Source organism: Sphaeramia orbicularis, chromosome 7 (assembly GCF_902148855.1).
Source record: "Sphaeramia orbicularis chromosome 7, fSphaOr1.1, whole genome shotgun sequence".
Classification (NCBI taxonomy): domain Eukaryota; kingdom Metazoa; phylum Chordata; class Actinopteri; order Kurtiformes; family Apogonidae; genus Sphaeramia; species Sphaeramia orbicularis.
Genome location: NC_043963.1, coordinates 34,948,879 through 34,960,240, shown reverse-complemented (window position 1 = coordinate 34,960,240; position 11,362 = coordinate 34,948,879). Strand labels below are relative to the sequence as shown.

General features: G+C 38.3%; 1 protein-coding gene across 4 annotated transcripts; it reads right to left on the bottom strand.

Moving 5' to 3' along the window:
* Positions 1-1,456: 1,456 nt before the first annotated feature.
* On the bottom strand, positions 1,457-11,076 carry znf740b (zinc finger protein 740b). 4 transcript variants are annotated; one of them, XM_030138729.1, is made up of 7 exons: positions 10,964-11,076; positions 8,670-8,822; positions 8,250-8,486; positions 7,434-7,568; positions 6,963-7,095; positions 6,698-6,816; positions 1,457-3,336 (listed from the first exon to the last, which is right to left on the bottom strand). In XM_030138729.1, exons 2-7 carry the CDS (start codon positions 8,712-8,714, stop codon positions 3,160-3,162), a joined length of 846 nt encoding a protein of 281 aa, XP_029994589.1. In that variant the 5' UTR covers positions 8,715-8,822; positions 10,964-11,076; the 3' UTR covers positions 1,457-3,159. The 4 variants fall into 4 exon arrangements, with proteins under 4 accessions (XP_029994589.1, XP_029994591.1, XP_029994592.1 ...); XM_030138731.1 differs by having other exon boundaries at positions 6,963-7,092; XM_030138732.1 differs by lacking the exon at positions 8,670-8,822 and having other exon boundaries at positions 10,964-11,072.
* Positions 11,077-11,362: the final 286 nt, after the last annotated feature.

Sequence of the window (11,362 nt, the reverse complement as noted above, 5' to 3'; positions counted from 1 at the left end):
GGCCTGTGGGTGCTGTAAATCAGGCTGCAGTGGGAGGGGATGTCTCCCATGGGGGAAAGCGCACACTCCCAGCAGCCTTCAGGCTGATCTCATCCTGCCTATCCTAATGCTTTAATTAAAGAACTGGTCAATAGCAAAGAGGAAGGTGCTAAAGGGTATGATCTGCACTTCCTAACATACGTCTGATGTGACAATACCCACGCAGGTACAGAATGACACGGCAATGTTCTTGAAGAAATTCTTTTCTCCTCCCTGAAGAATGTTGGTATCAGATGTCACCACACACTCTCAGGTCACACATTAACAACATACTTTCTGAGGGAACATTTGTAACACATTATAGCTTCACAGACAGACATTTCTCTGAATTAAAAAAAATAAATCTCCATAGATGCTACCGTTTGTGATCAATACTTTGTCTTAAAATAATTGTAGTAGCTACTATTTTGTCATTATTTCTCTATGTAGGCTCCATGTAGTAAAATAAAATATAAACTCAACTTCTCAATAATGCAGGTCGTGACATCAGTGAATGTTTAAAGACAGTGATGTATCAGACGCCATCTGTAGTGGCCTCAACATCAACAACTTAAAAAACAAAACAAAACAGGCAATAAAGATAGAAACAGTGGCTACACACCTCCCTCTGGTGGCACAGACAGGGTTTGGTGTAAACCCTTACCATAACAAAAACCTATTTCAGAATGTATCTGGTGATTGATTGTTTTAATGTCTGTAATGACTAGTGTTATTCTCATTTCCTGGTGACAAACATGAATTTGTCGGTTAAAACTTCCCAAATGTCTCCTCTGGTAAAAGTGGCTCTTGGATACATCAGTCTGTTTTACTGACGGCTTTCAGTGATGAGTTCATGCTTTCTGTTTTTCTAGTTAATGTTGACACAGAATGCTATAATGTGATTTTAACTTATAAAATATTTGTATAATTATAACTGCAGATATCAGACTTTTCAGTTTCACATTAATATGTGTTTTTACAAGACTTATTTACACAGAGTCATTTTTTGCATTTAAGTAAAAAACAACAAATTGGTTTTTAACAGAAACTAAGCACCAACTGCCTTATCTAATTTATTTAGCTTTAATCCTTGAAGGTATTATTACTACTTTTGCCTTATCAAAAGATGGGAAACGCATTTTAAAGCATTCCTTCATCTTCTGACAAACACAAATGTGATCCTCGTGGTCATTGATGCCATCTGCTGACACAAACAGTGAATTGCATTGTTCTGAAACATTGTGGATTCTTCCCATTTTTAAAGATCTGTAACAACTTCAACAACCCAAAGGTGACTGAGGGTAAACGCTTACACAAAAGGGAAAAAGCCCAGCCATGGAATGCTTAACTGTAGCTTGTATCTACTGATACAGACTGAACCAAATATCAAAATCCTGTAAAATCATTGCTGTTTAAATAAATAACACACATTCATTTTAAAAAAGTGTAACAGTTTTATTTAGACTCGGGGCTCTAGATCTCTGTTTACTACAGTATGTCTAAGTCCAGCTGACTTAACTTCAGCCATGAAATGACAAAAAAAGGAGGAACTTACATTAAAAAATAATCAAAATGGATACAAGGTCCTCCGGCAAAAACATGCAAAAGAAAAGAAAACATACTAAATGTAGCTGCTTTTCTAAAGAGCTGCAGCTTTCAAACAATTCCTAAAAGCAAGTTGAATGATTTCATGTAAGAATCCGTCAAACTATGGATGATAATTTTGTAAATACTTTGATTCTCTTCCAGAGTGTAGGTCCCATACGTACTATTTCCTACTCCTAATACACTTTAAATATATATTAACTTCTTAAGCAGTGGACAAGTCAATGATGGGCCCCAGACTCTTTTAAAATAATCTAAGAATGAAAGGAACAGAGCTACCAGTTCACTAGAAAACATGTTTTAGTCTAAAAAGACAACAACTGTTAAACGTATGCATCCCCCCTATAACTGAGCTAAATGGTTCAGTCCAGTGTTTACAAATTAATTTGTCCATACAGAGGTCTTACGACAAAATACTGCAGGTTTTCATACAGTTCATCAAGTGGAGCTGCTATTCCTCCGTCCATCTTCACTGAAGACGCTGAAGGTTAAACTGGAGTTGAAATGATATGGCACCGTGCGCTCAGTAACTGATTGAAAAAGTTAGCGGTAAAACTCGTCAACACTAAGATTTTAGTTTCAGTTCCTTTGTGAATACTGTTGAATAACTAGGTTTTCCTCTGATAGAACCAGTATTTTGACCCATTTTTGGACAAATATAACAAACTGGTGAACTCCAAAAAGCAAATATGAACACTCATCGCACTTTCTCATCATCACTTACAAAAATACTTCTCAAATAAAGGAAGACAGTTCAAGGAAATCACCCCGACACAGAGATAAGACTGCCAGTGGTTTCTATGATGACAAAACTTGTAAACAAAAAAATATCTGAAGTGGGGCGGCCACAACAAATGACTCATCCAGTTGTTTGTCGGCTTCTTTTAAAAAATTATGTATGTTTTAGGAGTTCACAGTTAAACCATTTTGCTCTTTCTTTTTTTTTTCTTTTCCTTTTTTTTCTTTTTACACCTGTAACTAGTCTTTCAAAGGCAGATTTTCATGTGAGAATGATGCTGTGCTGATGAAGGCTCTGACATCTGCCTCTTTAATGCCTCATGAAAAGAGTTATTAAAACATATACTAAGTTTTAATATAAGGTGATGAATTATTTCCTCAAAGCAGCATGGACCACAGACCATCTGCTGTGACCTTTGACCTCAGAGCTGCAGCTGGTACATCTATACGAAAAAAAAAAAAAACTTAAAGCATCACTTAAAGGTCACATTGTTCTGTTTGTGTCCTTTAGTTATTGTTTGCCTAAAAAGAATATAATGAACTTAAGCTAAATGTTGCATGTAAACTAAACAGAGTAGTGTGCGTTTGTTAAGTTATTGCCATAATTAAAAAACAAAAACAAAACACCTCCTGTCCAGGGCTGTGTTAGTCCTTCTATCTGTACCATCAATGCAACAATACATCAAAAATACAACAATCCACTAGTGAGCCTAATGTCCAGCTGACCAGAGCAATGTAGAGTCTGGTTGTGTGAAAGCTGGGCCGTTTTCAAGGTCTGTGGGCTCTGCTGGGGGACGGTTACACGGTCAGCCGGTTGTTGGTGGACTGTAGTGGACTCCAGGAGGCTGTATGTGTGGCGGCTTCCTGTCCGTATCCTGACGCCCGGGTGTCACACATCGACTGGTTCTCTTCTTTACTTATGCCGACCGTACACAAGCGTCGGTGACGGAGCAGCCGGTCTGTCCGAGAGAAGTTCTGCAAGCAGAAGCAGTGTGGTGGGTGTGTGTTGACATATACAATGAATATATAACTGCAGGAAAAATTAAGAGACCACAGATTTTACACTTTATTGGTATGTATTGGATTAACCTTAACATGTTGGTTTATTGCAGAAACTTTTGACAACATTTCTCCTACAGGGTTTGTGCAGGTATCAGCAAATCTAATTTAATGCTTTTTAATGCCTTTTTTAATGCCACTTTAAACAAATTTAATGCCCATGTCCAACTGCAGATAAAGTTTTACATACAGTTTTATATATACATTAACCAGGTTCAGAATGGTTCCTCCTCCAATCACTTCTGTTGAAACTTGCATTTTCCCATTTTTCTGACATTTCCTAATATTCCCTCCGCTCTTTTGCCACAGCATGAGCACGCTCACAACACGTTGCATTCCAAGCATCTGGTGTTGTGACTTCATGCACCGGCCATAAACAATAACCAATTAAAGTGTTCCACCTGTCAATCATCACACTACACTTCCGATCAAAATAACTAAATGTTTATACTATCAAAATAAATCGTGAATGACAATGCTTTTTTTCTCCATAAATTGTATTTAATTTTTTAATGCCTTTGGACATTGAATCTAATGCTTTTTAATGCCATTTAACTCCGTAACGTTCACAAAATCTATTTAATGACTTTTAATGCTTTTTAATGACCTGCAGAAACCCCATCCTAAATTCCAACTAAAATTCTTATTATTTTCAGCATTTATCCATCCATCCATCCATCCATTCTCTTCCGCTTATCCGGGGCCGGGTCGCGGGGGTAACAGTCTAAGCAGGGATGCCCAGACTTCCCTCTCCCCAGACACCTCCTCCAGCTCTTCCGGGGGGATCCCGAGGCGTTCCCAGGCCAGCCGAGAGACATAGTCTCTCCAACGTGTCCTGGGTCTTCCCCGGGGTCTCCTCCCGGTGGGACATGCCCGGAACACCTCCCCAGGGAGGCGTCCAGGAGGCATCCGAAACAGATGCCCGAGCCACCTCAGCTGGCCCCTCTCGACACGGAGGAGCAGCGGCTCTACTCCGAGCTCCTCCCTGGTGACTGAGCTCCTCACCCTATCCCTAAGGGTGCGCCCAGCCACCCGACGGAGGAAACTCATTTCGACCGCTTGTATCCGGGATCTTGTCCTTTCGGTCATGACCCAAAGCTCATGACCATAGGTGAGGGTAGGAACGTAGATTGACCGGTAAATCGAGAGCTTCGCCTCTCGGCATTTATTTGCAGAAAATAACAGCTGCCTGTGGGGCTGACTTAATACCATGTCAGGCCAGTAAATCTAAAAAGTCCCTCACAGGATCTGGAAGTGGTAAAGAAAAAAAAAAAAAAGTACTACAGACATTCTTTTTTACAGAGTTGATAATGAAATGGCTGTGGGGTGAGCTATGTTGCAGTCTCACTTCTGTAAAACGTTAACCATGTTATCATTTGATAAATACTGATAACAGTCTGTATTGGGGCACGTAAAACAAAAAGGTAGTGTTTTCAGTCAACCCAAGGGCAATAATGAAACTTAAGCTGATAATTTACTGTGATGCAAATAACTGCAAGTATTAATTTGTCATTTGCTGCTTATTTTATACCACCGTTACAGTGTAAAAGTTTACTTATATACATTATGTACAACTAATGAAAAAGAGGAGCTATTCATTAGCATTACCCACTGGAACACACATATAAAAATGTATAAGGCTTTTACTCTGAGAATGGTGGTTTTGATATGAATGATCACTAAAGTAGATGAAGAATTTACTGATAATAACAGATCCCAGTGCAGGATTTTGCCTACTGTAACTAGGCCAAGGTGCAACACACACACCACACCAAGAACCACCTTAGCCAAATTAATGTAAACTGAGCATTAAAACTAAATAAAATGATTACTCCAACATAATCATTTCATATATCTTTACATATATATTTTGTTTTGAAGGTTAGTGGGTGTTCCTTGCTTATGATCTGCTTGAGAGATTTACAGATACAGATGAACGTTATTGATCTCCAAGGGGAATATTCAGTATGTTAAAGCTGAATAAGTCAATTTAAATGTTTACAATAATGACCCAAAATTATGTGACATTATATATTTTGTGTTAAAACACTAAAAACTCCTAACCATCTTCCACACATGTACTGAAAATATTATAATTAGTCTGCATAATATCAAAATTTTCAGGGGGACTACCCAGAAGCAACACCACGTAAACCCTAGAAAAACCCTACAATGTAAGTGAAGCATCTTGAAATAATGGCATAAACATAAAAAAAACAAGTCCTTGAAGAATGATGTAGAAATATGACATTTCATTCAGCAGTTTTAAGAATCTCAATTATATTAAGACAAAGACACACCAAATCAACTGCCGATTGTCGCCAGAAAAGGTAGCTCGACTGATCAGTCAGCTTCTGTCTCCCCGACACAGTCAAAAAGTGCGAAGAACACACCAAATCGACTACCGACTTGAGCGTATGTTCTGTGCTTGCAAGAGACATAAGGTCTCCATAACAGCAGGCGGCACTAATCTGTATTGTGGCTCAAAACAACGAAAAACTGGAAATGACGGAACATCTCTAGACCAAAACACTGAGCTCGCTGTTGTCAGTCATGGTTGTCAGCAGAGAGTGTTGAGTAATCAAGAAGGATTGTTATTGTACTCACTGAAGGGATGGCTAGTAATAAGAGGACACTGGCGTTGTCAGCTCTCGGGCTTCTTCTTGTGGAAGAAGATGGATTTCGGTCTCCTTGTTCACTGATTTGCTAGTCAACTGCTATTCCTCCACCAATCAGATTTGTCAGTCTGAACGACTGGGGAGTAGCCGATTACACATGTTCAAATGACTGAAAAGAATGGTGATGGCATTAATGACGGCCGATTGCACGAAACACACCAAACAGACTCATGTTACCGATCTCGCCCGACGATGTCCGACTGCCAAAAATCGGGTTGGTGTGTCTTCACCCTTAAATGTGGCTTTAACATGTAATTGCAAAAGTCTGATTACGTAATAATTGCCTCTTCAGTCATAGTCATTCAACACAAAACAACTTTGTAATGTTTTAACTTCCCAAAAAGTTCAGAAATCAATATTTTTGCTGGAAACACCTTGATCTTTAATCACAGTCTTCAGGAGTGTTGACATGCCATCCATCAGTCTAACACACTGAGTGCTTTCTGTCAGTCCTGGCGTTAACATGCTGCTCAGGTTTGTGATCATCCATTTTACTTTTGATCACATTCCAGAACGTTTTCAACAGGATTCAGGTCTGAACATTTTTAGTGGTTTCTTAGTTTATTCCAAAGTTCAATGCTAATGAACTGATAACTAACCTGATGGCAGCGATCACACTGGTACGGCTTCTCTCCGCTGTGAACCCTCTTGTGTCTGTCCAGGTGGTACCGCTGAATAAAACGCATGTCGCACGAATCACAGGCAAATGGCTTTTCCCCTGTCAACAGTCACAGGTATAGCTTATATTTCAGTCAATCAATGCTTGTAGTTGTTTCTACAAACCAGTATAAATATGTAACAATCACAACAATGTACAAGGATAAAACTAATCCACTCAGTGAGGGACAAAGGCTGACAACTCACCTGTATGTGTGAGTATATGTCGTTTGAGATGATAGCTGCTCCTAAATGCTCCGTAGCAGTGGTCACATATGAAATTTTTCTGGACTTTCAAGGACAAGTCGTCGTCCATATCAATGGGTGGAAGCAAATGCTGGCAGAAATAACAAGACGGGTTTAAACTGGACAGATAATACTGAAAGTTTTACAACACCTCCATTTTCTCTACAGGGATAACCTGTCTTCGTTCATTGTGTTTTTGTTGTTATTTGTCACTAAAAAACACATCACGACATGATATTATTATTATTTTTTTTAATCTTTTGGTAAATGATTTAAGCCTCTTTCAGTTCACCAAAGCAGAAACAAAATAGGAAATTTGTGTTTAGTTTTATAAGAAAGCCTTTTCAGCTAATAAGTAATACTGCACTAAAATAAATAGTGTACTGCAATCCTAAAGGTAAAACAGTCATTAACTTTTCAAGTATTTCTTACCGGTACTTTCTCCTTTATTTTATTGGATGATGGAGATTTTTTGTGCTTCTTTTTGGGTTGCATGTTCTGGTTTGCTTGCATGTCCTTTCCATCCAACATTCTTGATGAGTGATAATCACCATCCTTTCGGATCAGCTTTTGAAAGATGCATAGCAATGTTAAAATAGTTGGTAAAACATATATCAATACACAATTATGGCTACAAGACCAACTTTACTTTTTTACCAGAGAAAAAAAAATCATTTTTTCCAACATCAATATATTTAGGAGATTCACTTAAATAAAGCACAATATTAATAACCTCTTTAAAACAGTTATATACTTCTTAGACACAGATACTAGTATTGAAAAGATGTAGCTGTTCAAATTATAGATTGTTGTAGCCTATTTTTGAGTGTTTTCTTAATAGAAAGAGAGCTTAGATTTATCTGACTGCTTGTATTTTTACTGATGTGCTGTAAAATAGATTTACAATATTTGGGTATTTGAATCATTGACAGTAGGGGTGCACAGTTAAATCATATGAATGTCAGTATCTGATGATATTTCTCTTTTCAGATGGCATTCAGTGATGTGATATGGTGAATTATAACAAGGGTTGTTTTATGATTGAATTTGTGCTCATCTAAAGATATTGTGATGATGGGTTGAAGGACTTAAAACAGTTCGGCCATTGCCATGCTTTCATGGCACAAAATGAGAATAAATAATAATAACAAAAAATATAGCTATCGACCTAGAATTTCACAGTCGGTGCATCTCTAAGGTGAATAAATTCAGTTAATTTCCATTCAGAGATAGTGCTGTAGTTCTCACCAGGGGTGGACAGGTTCCGGATGATGGATGGCCCATATGACTGTGGTGAGGATGCCCATGATGAACCTGGTGTCCGTGACTGTGGTTATGGCTGTGTTGCGAGTGTGGCTGGTGGCTCTCCGGACTGGCCCTCTGCCCCTGACCCAGAGGGGACATCATCTTCTTCTGGCCTGGGATGTTGTTGGCTTGCATCAGGGCCATGCTGGACAGCACCGCCTCACAGCCCAGCAACCCAGCCTGGCAACACAAACAACATGTCAGAGCAAAGAGAACCCTCAGTGGAGGATTGGGGAGCCAAGGAGAGAGGAGGGGAGGGGAGGGGTGGGGTGGGGGCGTGAGTAATGGGATAAAGAGAAATGTACTGCGAACACACGCTACAACCATGATGGTGATTCTGGAGATGAAGAGACTTCCACTGACCCATTTCATATGATCTCGAACAGTGTTGTTGGAATGGTGTGTCATCGCCGTGGTTAGAATGCGTGTGTGTTTGTGGGAAACAGAGGGGGGCTTCACTCAGGATGAGGGGTGATACAACAGACCACACCCACCCAAATCATCAGGGGCCAAAGCCTGAAAGTAGAGGCATGACAACATGAGCCCAGGCTTTTTACATAATTGAGTTAGGAAACCCAATCCATTCTTAAAACATCAGCAAATGTGGATGTATGACCAGGGATGCAGGCCCACTGTTTAATTTGACAAAAGCCCCAATGGTTTGGTGAACATCACACATTTCCATGGTTGACAGAAAACCATAAAATAAGAGAGAAAAAAGAAAAATAAGATCAGAGGGAGTGTATGAAGACAGAAGACATCACTGTGAATGCGACAAGTCAATCAATCAAATGATTCATAAATGTGGAAACAGAAGCTATAAAAGATGTTCTATTAGGGTGTCAGTGATGAATATAAATCAATTAGAGGTCAGCTATTAAATGAATTACCAGCTATTTATATAATGAATCAATCTATTTGATTTTTTTAAGAAAAGGAAGCGTAAAAAATCTCTTACTCCAGTTTTATGGAAACAAACAAATAAATAAATAAATAAATTGATACCCAAAAGCTAATAAATTGATACCCAAAAGCTAATCTATGAATGGATATCACTGCTATGATCCATTTCCCTCTTTTGTACCATCTTTACATTCCTTTTATTTTTCTTTTACTATTCTTTTTTATGCTGCTTTTATGTTATTCCTTTGTTTTCTATGTGAAATTGTTTTCTATGTTACATTGGATAAACAAAGGATTAATGAATAAACAAAAACAATCCGAACAACGGAACTGACAAAATAACCAACAATGAAAATAGCCCTATTTTTTACAGTTTAATTTAAGATTTAACTATAAACAAACACAGCATAAAAACTGTGATTACACTAAATCTACACAGAAAAAAAAAATCTATAACAGAAATATGCTTATGAGGGATACAGGATGATGGGGATTATTTATTTTAAATCTAATGCAATTATCAGTTTTTGATATGTGTAAAAAATTGCAGGGTGTGATGGACTCACTGTGATCATCTCAGTTCAGAAGGTCTTAGGTTGCCGCCCTAAAAAAAGCTCAGAATATTTTGACAGATCCATCCCACTCGACACTCCATGTTTGAACTACTGCCCTCAGCATGGATTAACATGGACAAACTAAAAAACAGCTTTTATACCATGGCTGTAAAAACTTTAAACTCTGCCAAAAGCTGATCCATAATGCCAAAGGTATCCACACCTGCAATACTGCCCTACTGTATATGCACATTATCCACATATGCAGGCCTCTAAATTATTTGCACATACTAGAGCTACTTTTTTTTATATAGACACATTTATATTTATATACAGTATGTTTGTTTTTAATTTTGTGTGCTGCATTTCTTTTTTTCTCATTTACTATCACCTGCAAGTACAAAATATATTTCACTGCACATTGTACCATGTATAACTGTGCATATGACAAATAAACCTATCTTTCTCTTTCTCTAATTTAAATTATTGGAATTGTGCAATACCAATATGCAAAACCAGCAGTATGTGATGGTATATACGTTTTATATTTGTCTATTACAATTTTTTAGAGGCACTCATTCGTTTTAATAGACGTTTTATTGGAATGATATTGTATACTTACAATTTCGTTGTATGTGCACAATGGCAATAAGGCCATTAAATTAAGTTTAAAAAGATAAACAGCTTGTTCAGATATTTGTGTCTATTAATAATAAGCAAGCTATTTTTTCCATACAAGCAAGCTCACACAGTTTTCTGTGTTTGACACGGGAATGGACATATCAACTTGAAGCATGATGTAGTTTAAGGGAACTAGCTAGCAGTGTTGTAGATGTTGGACTCCATGCTAGACTTCAATGAACAAGTGTGCTTTATTGGTAAAACCGGGAAGTATCGAGTAGAAATGGTGACTACAATTGGTATTTATTGTGTCTAGATAAGGTTTTTATATTTAATAGCGTAACTCAGGGTGAGAGCTGCTGAATAGAACAGACAAAGCTAACTAGCTAGCCAGTAGTTGGACCCTGAACCCCCACCCCCCGCCCCAGACAACACAACAACAGCCGCCAGGGCGTGCTGAGCCCCGGCCACAAAATAACACCTCCTTCCCCAACCACAGCAGCTAGGAGGAGGGAAGGAGCGGATTATAAAACGTGCCACATGCCGCATGCAAAAAATGTTCTAAATCTGACTGCTTACCTTCCGATTCTATAGTTTTGTAGATTCTTATTTCTTGTCGCACTTCCAATTTTTTCTCAGTTTACAAACACTGGCAGGAAACGCCACCGGAAGTGCTCCCCAGGGAGAGTTGTTATTGGTCAGACGCCTGGTCATGTGACCTAAGCAGAGCGGCCCATGTTGGCAGCCATGTTTGTGAGGTAGCTCCTTTCTATTAAAGCATGGCTACGTCTTATTCAGGCAAACTGTAGGGAAACAATTCTGGAAATATTTATATACTAATACGTTTCACACCTGCTGTAGCTCTATGTTTCATCAGTTAGATATTTTGCGTTAAAGAAAATTATGTTTTTACTCTTTACAAATGTATAAACCTGTAATAAGCCAACAAGATTAACCAAAAATAACCCTTTAAATGGT

Bases quoted from the DNA above. Each gene is read 5' to 3' on its own strand.
- znf740b (XM_030138729.1), bottom strand. From the start codon at position 8,714: ATGACACACCATTCCAACAACACTGTTCGAGATCATATGAAATGG. The intron at 7,096-7,433 runs GTAAGAAATACT...TGTTATTTCTGC, and splicing joins AAATAAAGGAGAAAGTACCG to CAGCATTTGCTTCCACCCAT. The intron at 3,337-6,697 runs GTTAGTTATCAG...TTCTGCTTGCAG, and splicing joins AGTGTGATCGCTGCCATCAG to AACTTCTCTCGGACAGACCG.